General features: G+C 38.3%; 1 protein-coding gene across 1 annotated transcript; it reads right to left on the bottom strand.

The window, feature by feature from the left end:
* Window positions 1–3,381: 3,381 nt before the first annotated feature.
* SULT1C4 (sulfotransferase family 1C member 4) lies at window positions 3,382–9,089 on the bottom strand. The gene is made up of 7 exons (XM_054271839.1): window positions 8,924–9,089; window positions 7,165–7,302; window positions 5,816–5,913; window positions 5,358–5,484; window positions 4,026–4,120; window positions 3,637–3,817; window positions 3,382–3,494 (listed from the first exon to the last, which is right to left on the bottom strand). Exons 1-7 carry the CDS (start codon window positions 9,087–9,089, stop codon window positions 3,382–3,384), a joined length of 918 nt encoding a protein of 305 aa, XP_054127814.1.
* Between the last annotated feature and the right edge of the window lie 3,493 nt (window positions 9,090–12,582).

The raw sequence follows: 12,582 nt of genomic DNA, 5'->3' as shown, positions 1-12,582 counted from the left end.
AGGATGATCGAACAGCTCACTTGTCTGTTTCTTTCTGTAATTTTTTGGAGCTCTGTGCTTCTTTCATTCTTTTTCACAAATTACCTTCACATTCCATGTGAAGGTAAAATGTCTCCCGTAGCTGCTATTGACAGCCAAGCTCAAGGAGGAATACAACTAATCTAGAATTAATACAGCAGTGTCTTTTAAATAGTCAGCATTGAAGCAGGAATCTTTGGTCATTCCCAAGGGAGGATTTGTTTTGACTGTTGTTAATGCAGAGCTGCAAAACAGAAGCACATGAACAATTAACATGTATTAATCAACACTGACCCTGAAACATTTTTAGAGATGAATAACAAAGTTTCTGTACTATCAAAACCCAGCAGGGACACTTTCTTATAGAAGAAGAAACAAGCAACATCAAAGAAGTTGCTGTGGGATTGCATTAGCTAAACTGACTCAAGTCTTGTTAAACTGACATTGAAGATGTTGCATCTGAGAAGGTAAGCAAAGCTGTGCATCTAGCTAACTGGATGAAAATAAAGCATGGATGTATTTTTAGGACTTAAGTCTAATGTATTTCTGTACAGTTTTATCTCCACAGTAAACAGAGTCATGTGTTTCCATCAGAAGTGTGACAATAGTTTAAGTTATTTGAAATAATGTGGCTGTACACATACAATCTCCTTCTGCAAGTGATCATTGATTTACAGTATTTTACATAAAAATATATTAAATCTCTTACCAACTTTTGTTGGTATTAGTAAAAAAATCACCATATACAAACACATCATTTAAAGCTCTTCTGTACATAGCAACTGTCAGACCTAAAGACATGGAATTTAAAGGCACTCTAGATGAGGGCACCCTCCAGGCATATGCCCAGAAGCATATGCACAATTCTATTGACATAAAGTCAAAATAGACACCAAACCATGGTAGAATCTATGGTCTTTGAGGGATGCATACAATCCATTAACCTTTTTCCCAAATTTTCTTCATAACTACAGGTCAAATAATTTTCACTGGTAACAATAAACTACTCCCTGTAGTTTTACATTAGTAAATATTTTGCAAATCATGATTGAATCTGTAAATTGATCTCTCAGCTATGGTGGCTTGAGAAGGCATAAAAAGCAGAAAGTCTCCACTTTTCTATCCTCCTGCCAGCTATATTTTGTCAAAATAGTTGAGATTCCTGTCTCTGAATATATAGAAAGATAATATCAATAGCACATGAAAAGCCACTTCTTATGTAGCCACACATCAAGTGTTTGTTTCTCCCCTGTTGTATTCTAGGACTGCAGTCTGACCTGTGGTACTCCTTATCTGTTGTTTATAGCAGCTGAATTGCAGCTGGGTGAAAAGTTACCTAAGGAAGTGAGAGCAAAGGTGACTTTCCAGTGTGATTCTAGTCCCTTATAATATGGTGCCTCTATCCTTGCAGTTGCTATGCAACTCCCTTTTCAAATAAGGCTTCAGCCACTGTCAGTATTTTGCTTTTCTGGTAGTTTTGAGATTTCAAGGGAGGAGCAAACAGGTCATCTGTGTGACCTTTTGTACAGCACTGCTCATAAAATGTCACCAAGCTCCTGAGTTAAGCATGTTTTCCATTTACTGATACCTCTTGTGGCACTGAATGAGGATTACATTGACAAACTGTGCTGACTCACGAAGTTTCATAGAGCAACCCAAGACAGTGGAAATATCTGAAAGAGCAGGCAACACCTTTTCTTCATACTAGTGAGACAGTAAATCAAGTTAATCATAAACAAAACCCAAACAAGTAGTAGAAAGCTCCTCAAGCTGGTATTTAGCCTTGCTCTTGCTGTGATGAACAGCAGTGCTCTGACAGATAATTTTTTCTTGGGTAGTCATTTTACAGAGACATCCTTTGTTTGTGGGCAGGAATCTGTGGACCTGAAGTTAAAAAAAAAAAAAATTACACCAATGTAGTAAATACATGCTTCCACTTTCAGTGATTCCAGCATTTTTGGGGAAAACTCTGTGGGCCAGGACAATGTAACTCCTACATTTACCAGGCAACTTTTTGTTTGTTTTCAAATTGATGCAAGATATTGCTGCCCTTCATGACTGCATTCACTTTAGATATGTGCTGCCCTTTGTGGCTGCATTAATGGCTGCAATATGGGTATTAAATAAGTAGCCTGAAATGAGCTTTGCATTTGGCAGCTGCTCATATTGCTACAGCTTTTTAGCTTACTTTTAACTCTCCATGAGCCAAAGAGAAAATATCCCTGGCAAACATTTTGTATTAAACTTGACTAAACTAGGATAAATGAGACTAAGGCATACTTTTCTTTAGCTGCTGTAATCTACATTCTGTTCCCTCCAACATTCAGAGTGCAAACTCAGTTAAGCAGGAAGTGGCCTTTTTTGCATGCCAACTCCATGGTGGCACTTTAAATCCAAAAGTGGATTAGTAACAGTTGCTTGTAATTAAATGAGTTATGAGTTGCTTTAGTTAATTTTGCACAAGCTCAAAGCAAGCCTGTAGTTATGGTACTAATGCTGAAGCAGAACTGGTTTTTATTTTCCAGTATCTACCAGGCCCTATTGCAACTAAGAGCCTCAACAAGCTGTTTATATATTTGATTGGTAAGGCAAAGGAGAAGGCAATGACGTGAAGTATCTGATGAACACTTTTACAACAGTGAAGAGGGAGATGGCATTTGCAGCATTGACTCTTCACCTGGTTCACACCAACTCAGAATTTTCCAAATGTCATGAGAACATTATAATGTCCAGTTCAGAAGGCAAATGTGAGATGCAATAAGGACTACTGTGCCCATGGCTAGACTGTAAATACATGCCTCTATATAGCCCTTCAGCAGTTTTTATCTAAGGAAGTAATGGGTTTTTGGTGTTTTTGGAAATGTTGCTTTCATTTCAACAGCATTTCTTATGTCCAACTTAAAAATGAGAGAAAATGAAATTTATTCTACATTGTGCACTTCTGTTCCTCTCTTTATACTTTACCACCTTTAAATTTATATATTGTTATTGATTGATTAATGTTCATACAATCTGTTGCATTCTTTTAACACCTTTTTCCTGTTGGCTCCTAGTTTCTGTTAGAGTTTGATTTGAAAATGCCAGCAATATCAACTGCAGTTTTACAAAGGTCAAAACCCACAGCATCTTTGAAATATTTTTATTAATGCTGAAAGTGACTGTTGTGGGGGTGACTGAGAATTGTCCAGTGGAGTTATTTTCTTGAGGGAGATTTAAACTTTGGCATAATTTGGGCACTCTCCCAGTAATGAAAAATCAGTGATGTGTGAAAGGAAGATCTTAGGGACGCTGGCATTTTGTGAAAGAAAAGCAAAATATGTAACATGGGAAAAGCTGAAGATCATAAATTTCAACTGCAAGTAATTACAGTTCCATGCGAAAAACAAGAGAGGTATCAGACATTTTCTTCTTATAATCTTCATCAAATTTCTCATTCTGTGCCACAGTGAAATGATTCTTCCAGTCTGCAACAGTGCCTAAGAAATTACAAAGCAAAAAAAGAGAAAAGATTGATTTACCAGTAATCCACAACTTATTGGATACTTGTACTTCAATGCTTATTTCAAAATGACAGAATGACAACCAGACAGGGTTGATGTCAGTAACAAACCTCAGTACCTTTTCTCATGAATGGAGAAATGGAATGATCCATTATTCCTTGAAAGTCTTTAGTGTAGTTTGCCATGGGGTTTTCCTTCATTACCTCAAATGAGGTGCTATGGACTATTTTGTTTAGAACCTCCTCACTCAGATCCTTCTCCAGGAACTTTGCAATCTTCTGAATTTCTCGCTTTGGATTCTGCAAAAACAATTACATGGGATAAGACACAGAGCTAGGAAAAAGCAAAGAAATCAAAGGTCATGTGAGAGCTGCAATCCTCACACAGAGAAGATCAGGTTACTGTATTTACTGATACTGGCATTATAATATAAAACTGTTGCTTGTAGTTAGTTTCTGCTAGACTTACAGATTTCAGAGCTCTATAAACATATGTTCAGCCTTTTACCTCCTTCATGTCTTCATAGAAGAGATAGAGTATACGGTGCTTATCTTTTGCCTTCCACCATCCTTTTACGTGGTCATACCAGGAACCCCAGAGGACTGAAAAAGAAGTAACATCAGCAGCTATAAATGCTGATTGTGTCTTTAACACATGTGGCGCTCATGTTTGCCTCTTAACCAGTACCTGTGAATTTCTGACCTGGTTTTGAATCAGTATGGCTGTGATAATAAGCACTGCTGTGCTCTGTGCTTGCTACAGCATTTTTGCTATTAATGCCTCAGGTTTATGGATGCTCAGAACAGGACTCATGTGTAACTTTCAAGGGCAGCAAATGCAGATGCATTATAGTCAATGAAAACACACAATTCCAGTATTCATTTGATCATCTGGACAAGGCTTGTCTTAATTAGCCCTGCTTTGAGCAGGGCAGGGGTTGGGAATGTATGGGCAACAGAAATCCATTCCAGCTTGCATGATTCTATGATTCTACCTGGTTTCGATATTTGCCATGCTATCAGAAATGCCTACTTCTCTCAAGCAAGTGCCAAAATGATTAGCTAAGACAGAAGTAAATATGTTCTATACTGCATGTCTGCTCTGGGACATAGCTCCCAAGCTCAGCTGGTCAAACACAAGGCATAAGGCCTCCTTTGAGGTGTGACTCTCATGCTGGTTCAGACAGTGGTATCTCTAGGCCTACATGGTGGCAAAAATATTAATGACCTAAGGAAGCTTTAGTGACTCAAACTGTAAACTGCCATCCACTTGACCAAACTTTGTTTCTTGGATATCCTGTGATATCAGCACCTCTTTTAGAAAGGGAGGAATCTGCTTCTAGGGTTGCCTGCCCTTAGAGAACTGTCTTTTTTCCAACACCTGATTTTTATATACATTAATTTAGGTTCAAAGACTTCCTTATCTCAATTTCACACTGCACAATTTCTATCCAAATTAACTCTCCACTTCTTTTTTAAATTTTAAATTTTATCAGTTTATAGTAAGACCAGTTAAACCATTGTTCCTTTTCAAATGGCTTATTTTAATCTCAGAGAGAAGAGATGAAGCCTGAAAATTGTGATATATGTTTCTGAATTATAACAGAATAAAGATTAGTGTTTATATTTTTTCTCAAAATGGAAGCATAAAGATAGATTTAATTCTTTAGGTAGTAATAAAAATTTGTGAATGAAGAAAAATTATGACTGAAACACCTTCAGCAGATATCCTTCCACAGTGTCTGCACAGGATTTCAAACCATAACCAAAATTAAAAAACCAATGCCATGCATTCTTAAAATGATCAAAGTCTCATATACAAGTGATTGCAGTTAATCACCTTTTCCAGTCACGAATTTCTCCACAAATTCCTCCCAGGTTCCTGGATCAGGCAACCCTTTATTCATTCTGTGGAAATGGTAGTATGACACCAGGTTGTCTTTTGCATTTCTTGCCACGTAGATTATCTTTATTGATATGAAAAGAGAGAGAGAAAGAAATTAACTTGCATATACAAATATAGATATTGAGCATCTCCTGGAGTTTTCTCTTAGAGCCTGCTGGTAGAGATTTAAGAGGTTTTGCTTTCAAGCTGCCATTTTCTACAATCCAGCTCAGGTAACCTAGTTGTGACTTTAGATTCCCACAGACTTCACACATTAAAGGGAAAATATTTTTTAAGACCTTTTGATTTCCTAGCAATTCTGGAAAACATATTCCAACATATTCTTCCAGAAGAATATGTTGGTTTATGTCACTTTCTTTGCTGTGAGGTAGAACAGGGCTCTTCAGCCTTACCTTACAATTTTGTTCCCAGAAGGATGGAGGCAGCAGCTGCACGGGCAGATGAGTTTTTATTGTCCGTGGAGATGGCATGGCTTCAGCTAACTCCACACCTGTGGGATGTTTAATTATGAAAAGTTGTTCTCTAAATTGAACTAGCACTTCTTTCCTATGCTCACTCGTGATTGTGACTGTGACTTTCCAGCAGTTCACCTTGCATTGATCACTCATCTCCAAAGCGCTTACTAGCAGGGTAACATATACAACATTACTTAAGCATCTTCAATGTTTCTAGAGAAATTTGACCTGTGTATTTGAGCAGAAAAGATTTATATATTTTTGCTTTCTTGGGCCCATACTTTCTTTCAAAGGGATTATGATAAATACTGATTTCTATTTATCAAACCAAAGCTTTTCCTTTGCAATATTTGGTGGTCTCCTTCCACCTTAGAGGTAAGAAATATTAGTTTCTTTCTAGGATACAAGAATATGATGGCTGATTAGACTTTGTGGGTGGCACATAAAGAGAAAGGAGGAGAATGACGGTGGATTTTCAGCAGCTATGGATATATGGGACTACTTGGGAATATCAGATGATATTTGGAGATGTGTTATCTCCTCCCATTTCCCTTTTAGACATCTATCATGACCTCCATAATTTTTTTCCCTGTCATCATGTATCATCCTCTGTTATCTATCATTTTTTGTCTCTCTCTCTGAGTCAACACAGTCTAGTTTAGAAGAGAAAAACTAGCACTTCTGCAGACCTAGTCAAGCTTTTTAGCTTCAGATATGAGAGTCTGACTTAATGATTTGTGTGGAAATGGAGCCCTTACTGAGGGAGATTTTTGTAAGAAGCTGCAAGCCAGTGAAACCTGCTGGTTGCCTGAATGTTCCATAGTTTGTTTAGATGACTAGACCCTAGAACTGAGCAGCAGTTACTTGAAACAGTAGCAAAACCACTAAAAACATTATGCCCCTCTCAGAAAGAAGTCCATGACATATGTTTCTCTTCCATACAGCCTGTAATCTCCGAATGGCATTCAATTGCCTCCATGCCTCATTCAATTGCCATTATATACATATCTGCTGCTGGTTTAGATACTGTGGAGTATCAAACACAGCTTCAGATACTACTACAAATATCATGTCTTCAGTAGCACCTGAAGCAATCCCATCTGCCAGCCTTGCAGCACCTTGAGTAGCACTAGATGTTTATGTTAAAGCACCTGAACTGGTCCTTAAGAGCCAAAAAGGTGCTCAGTTCAAGAACAAAGCAAGTGGGACATTTTCCAGGACACTTGTGGCATCAGCACTATGAGCTTGTTTTGTTTAATTTTGTTTAAAATACAGATGATATTCACCTGAGTAATGTGCAGACGGAGGCTCTGCCAAAAACCACTCGAGGAAAGGGTGGCGTTTGTAAGTAGTCTCACGTTTGCACTTCTCAGTATCTCCATTTTGTTGAATCATATCCACTATCTCCTGGGTCCATGTGGTACCTGAAAATATCAAGTGTTTAGATGTTTCCCTCCAGGATAGCCAAGAGTTTCTTCTATTAGGGCACTGAAAGCCAGAAGGATGGACTCTGTGCTAATGGGGGAAAGAATAGCATAGAAAATAGTAGACAAAATGGAAAAAGAGTACAATACAATACAGGCAAAATGCCTAATTGAGCAACAAAGGTAATTCTCAAAGCTCAATTCCATTTTAGACAGACTTCTTGCCTAAAGAAATAAGTCCCCACACCAGCACTGAAAAAAACACTGGGATAAACTCACTATTATTGGTAGAATATTATTTGCAGAGGATTGAAACTTCCTTCTTTAATCCCTAACAAAAATTCAGCTATTTTGTTTTCATACTGAATTTGAGTAAAAAAATGTGATATCTGAACTTAAAGTGAGTTAAAATTTCATACAGTTTGAAAATATTAAAAAGTTGAAGTATTTGTAAAGTTTCCCTTTGAACCATGTTAATGAAAGTCTGTGCATTTCATCTGCCTGAGTGACTGCAACATTTGTGAGAGTTACAGTATAGTGTATCTCATGTGTCACTTTTCTTTTATAGCTGTCATCTCTGTGTCAGCCACATCTCCTCTGAGGTACTGTGGCAGGTCAGCTAGAGAACAGGTTAAGGGATAAATAGGAAAGCAATTTAGGCAGGAGATTCAGCCCTTCTTAAGATGCTTGTGTGGTGCATCTCACACAGATATGACATAATGTCAAATGGAATCCTAACTTTATTTATTTTCAGTTCAGTGGCTGGAAGGTTTTAATCCCAACTGGCTTAAATAATGTGGTTTTGCCTTTAGTATACAGGTAGTAAATCAAAAGCCTTCAGGTTTTACAAAACTAATGGTGGATTTCTTTGTTAAAAACATTTTTCCCCTACTGACAAAAAAAAAAAGCCCTAAAAATTCTTGCTAATTAAAATAATTATTTTTTATGATGATCAAATTCTCCCATATCTGTTCCTGAATCTCCAAAACTGTATGTTTTTATTCATACAGAATTCATATTGATGCTTGTTATTAATTTTTTTCTTGTGTAGTAAGTATAAGGGGTTTGATGAAGAGGAGAAATATTGTCCAGTCACTGAGTAAAATGCCAGATAGCTAATAATAATGGTGGTATTTTTCTTTCTTGGTTTGTTGACCAAAATTATTAAATTAATTTGGTTATTTTAAATAATTAATCAATTTTCAGAAATCACTACTTGTTTACACAAAAAATCATTCTCCAAATACATAATATGTTTCATAGTCATACGGTTAGTTTCTATTATTTCTTAGTAATGATCACTTGTTTCTAGGCGCTGTTAAATCCCTACATATTGGTGGAAAACTCCTATTGTCACCATTAATATAAATGTCTATAATCTCAGTTAAAGGTAACAGTTTTAGGTCGTTAGACTTTGGGTGTTTGTACTTCAGTAGTAACAGGTATTTGTTGCCTCTGCCAAAGAAGTCAGGAGTTACTAGTCACAGCTGACACAACTTCATGTCTTTAAAATATGTCTAGCTTGGAGTTAAACAAATATTAGTCACAAAAAAAATAAATCTCAATCCCATCAATAAGCATGATGCCAAACTTTTCTATTCTGCTTCCTACCCACACCAACCTGCTTTTGCATAGGTTGCAATGAGCACATCATCAGGCTTGGCTTTGAACTTCCACACTTGGTCCCAAATGCTAGCAATTGGTTCTGTGAGGATAACACCATCCAATTCAAGTAACCCAGGTCGAATCATTGTCTCTCCCAGACTCAAATCTTTCATTTTATTCATGGCAATGAGAACTGCATGAAGAAAGGCTTAGAATTAACATGGCTGCTCTGAAAAAAAATCTGAATTACTCATCTTGAGGTCTCTCTTATTGACAAAATTCCACGTCCTCTGATTTCTTTTTGCCATGATTTGGTCTATCTGGATATATATAGACGCCTTAAAGCTGGATCTCATTTTCAGAAATGCATGGTGTATTGCTAGCGGTAATTTTCTGTGTCTCTAAAAATCACTTTGTTTACTCAGATACAAGAAGAGAAAAAAGTCATTATTCTCATATCAAACACATTCATGTAAAATTCGGATGATTGGTATGAAGCCTTCTAAAGGCAAAAAAAAAAATAGTAATCAGAGGTGTGATTCAAAAGAAGGCAGAGAATAACAGCAGGTAATGAAATCAGCACACAGAACCCAGCCCTTCCTCTGTGAAGAAAATAAACAGAAACTCCTGCTAACACCCTTTGTGCCTTAAACTCACAAAAATATTTACAGACCTTTTCTGTGTTTCGTTCCTGGATCTTGGCACTCCTGGAACTCTTTGCTGTGTTTTGAAATATGTTGCCCGTAAATAACCTAAATTTGATTGATCATTAACTAAAGGTTGTTAGACTTTAATTATGTGAATCAATCTGGTTTATAATAACTAGTTATTGATTTCTCAATTTCTCCCAGGAAGACCTCTTAAGCATAACTTTCAGAGCTCCAGAGTCTGGTCAGAAGAAAGCTGTGCTTAAAGGGAGGCTATAGAAATAATCTCAACTAAAAATATCATCCAGAAAAGAAGACATTTCAATCCCAACAGCAAATATTGCTAGAATATTTTCTTTAGTTTTCTTGTTTACTCACAGCAATTTCCTACAGATTCAGCTGAGCAAAGATGTTGGATTGGTGGCTGGGCAGTCACTAAAGAATTTTTTTTAAAAAAGAAGGAAAAAGAAACTTGCCTGAGAATTTTTGCTGCTTAAATGTCTTCAGTCCTTGGCTGTATTGACAACTACGCAAGAACTTAAATCTTCAGGCACAAGTAGGTTGAAAACTTATGTGGGTGGAGATTCCATTCTTCCTATCAGTATGAGGAGAGTAAAGGAGGAAGTGCAGCAGCAACCAACAGCTGAGCACTTTTTCTGGCATGGTTTCTGAAATCTGTTTGAATCCTGTGAAAGAAAAACACTTGGAATTCTCATGTAAAGAATGATTCTTTACTGGCAACAACATAAAATATCAGTCAATAGCTCCAGCAAGGTTATTAATTTGTCTCTCTCATTGTCAGCAGTCTTGGAATAATTAATTTTCTTCCTAATATCTAATGTAAATTGCAGAGATCCTGTGTGTACAGGCAAAGGTATAAACATCCCAAAAATTTTATTCTCTACTTCCCATCAGCAGGTGATCCAGCCACCTCCCAGAAAGCAGGGCTTCAGTCCACAGGTGGTTGCTGTATGTAAGCCTACTGCACTTATACTTACTAGCACTGTGGGAGTGCTATGGGGAAAATAAACTCCATCTTATGCATGGGGCATTTCTACTTTCTGTGGGCAGCCTGTTCTACTGTCTCACTACCCTCACAGTTAAGAATTTCTCCCTAACAACTAATCTAAAGCTACTCTCTTTCAGTTTGAAGCCCCCTTGTCCTGTCATTCTATGCCGTTGTCCAAAGTCTCTCTCCATCTTTCTTGTAGATTCGCTTCAGCTACTTCATGGCCACAGTTTGGTCACCCTAAAGCCTTCTCTTCTCCAGGCAGAGCAATTCCAGTTCCCTCAGCCTTTCCTTATAGGAGAGGTGCTCCATCCCTCTGATTGTCTTGGTGGCCTCCTCTGGACTCACTCCATCAGGTCCATGTCCTTCCCGTGCTGGGACCCCAGAGCTGGATGCAGCATTCCTGGTGGAGTCTCACCAGTGCAGAGAAGAGAGGCAGAATCACCTCCCTGAATGCACTTCCCAGCCTCCTCTGGATGCAGCCCAGGACACATTTGGCTTTCTGGGCTGCAGGTGGACATTGCTGGGTCATGTCCAGGCTCTCATCCATCAGCAGCCCCCAAGTTCTTCTGCCCAGGACTACTCTCCATTAGCCAGTTCTGTTAGGATTCTGGGATGTAGCTCTTTGGGTCCCATAGACTTTAGGTTCAGGTTCCTAAGATAATCATGGACCTGATTTTTCCTTACAGTGCAAGGGACTTTGTTCCCTCAGTTCCTATCCTACGGTCCATAGGCTTAAGAGAGTGGCAAGAGAAGTTGCCATTGGAGACAGAGGCAGAAGTCTTTGAGCACCTCAGCTTTCTCCTGCTCCATTGTTACCAGCTTTCCATCACTGTTTATTGTTGCAAGTTTAGCTTCTATAACCTTCTTTTTCTGGTTAACATGCCTAGAGAAGCCCTTGTTACTCTTTGTGTTGTTTGCCATGTTCAGTTCCAGATTTACCTTGGCCTTCCTCACCCCATCCCCATACAACCTGACTATCTCAATAATCTTGCCAGGTTACCTATACTTTTCTCCACTATCTGCAGACTTCCTTCTTTCCCTTTAGTCTGATCAGCAGTTTTTTACTCATTCCTGCTGGTCTCTTGCCTTCTCTGTTTGATTTCTTGCTCCTGGGGATTGATACCAGATTCCATAAGCTCCATAATATGCTGACAATGTAAATTATTAGTATGAAAGCTCATGTGAGGGTGAACAAGGACTATTCTTTTCTCCACTATCTGTGGACTTCCTTCTTTCCCTTCAGTCTGATCAGCAGTTTTTTACTCATTCCTGCTGGTCTTTTGCCTTCTCTGTTTGATTTCTTGCTCCTGGGGATTGATACCAGATTCCATAAGCTCCATAATATGCTGACAATGTAAATTATTAGTATGAAAGCTCATGTAAGGGTGAATAAGGACCTTGTGAGCCTGACTAATAAACCATCCAGATCAGTGCCAGATAGGAGAGATGAATTCCCTCATTGTCCCCACAATGCAGATACAGGACAGCAAAGCCAGCAATTCCAGGGCAAAACACAGAGACATTATTTCTATTAACATGTTCACAAAATAAGCAGAAAAGCAGCACAGCCAACAAGCTGTGACCTGCACAGGAGCTTGCCATGTAATACCTGCTATAGCTACAGCACACTTAATACAAAACTGCTGTTATCTTGAGCCCCATGTTGGGTGCCAAAAACGACTGTGGTGAGTTGACTTTGGATACCAGCTGCCCACCACATTCCAACATCACTCCCCTACTCAGCAGAACAGTGGGAAAGAAAATAAGAGGAAAAAACACCTTCTGTGTTGAGATCATGCAGTTTGCTAAAGCAAAAGCAAGGGTCATGTATGTGAAAACTGAAAGATTTTATTCTCTACTTCCCCTCAGCACGTTTTGTATGGCACTTCCTGGGAATCAGGGCTTCAGGACATGTAGTGGTTGCTCTGAAAGGCAAGCAGTGTAAATTAGGAATGCCTCTCTTCCTCCTCCTTTCTCTTAGCTTTTATTGCTGAGTAGACATCATATGTTATGGAA

Source organism: Melozone crissalis, unplaced genomic scaffold (genome assembly GCF_028551555.1).
Source record: "Melozone crissalis strain CALT ecotype California unplaced genomic scaffold, PUWL_Pcris_2 ptg000013l_1, whole genome shotgun sequence".
NCBI lineage: Eukaryota > Metazoa > Chordata > Aves > Passeriformes > Passerellidae > Melozone > Melozone crissalis.
This window is presented reverse-complemented; position numbering and strand designations above follow the sequence as displayed.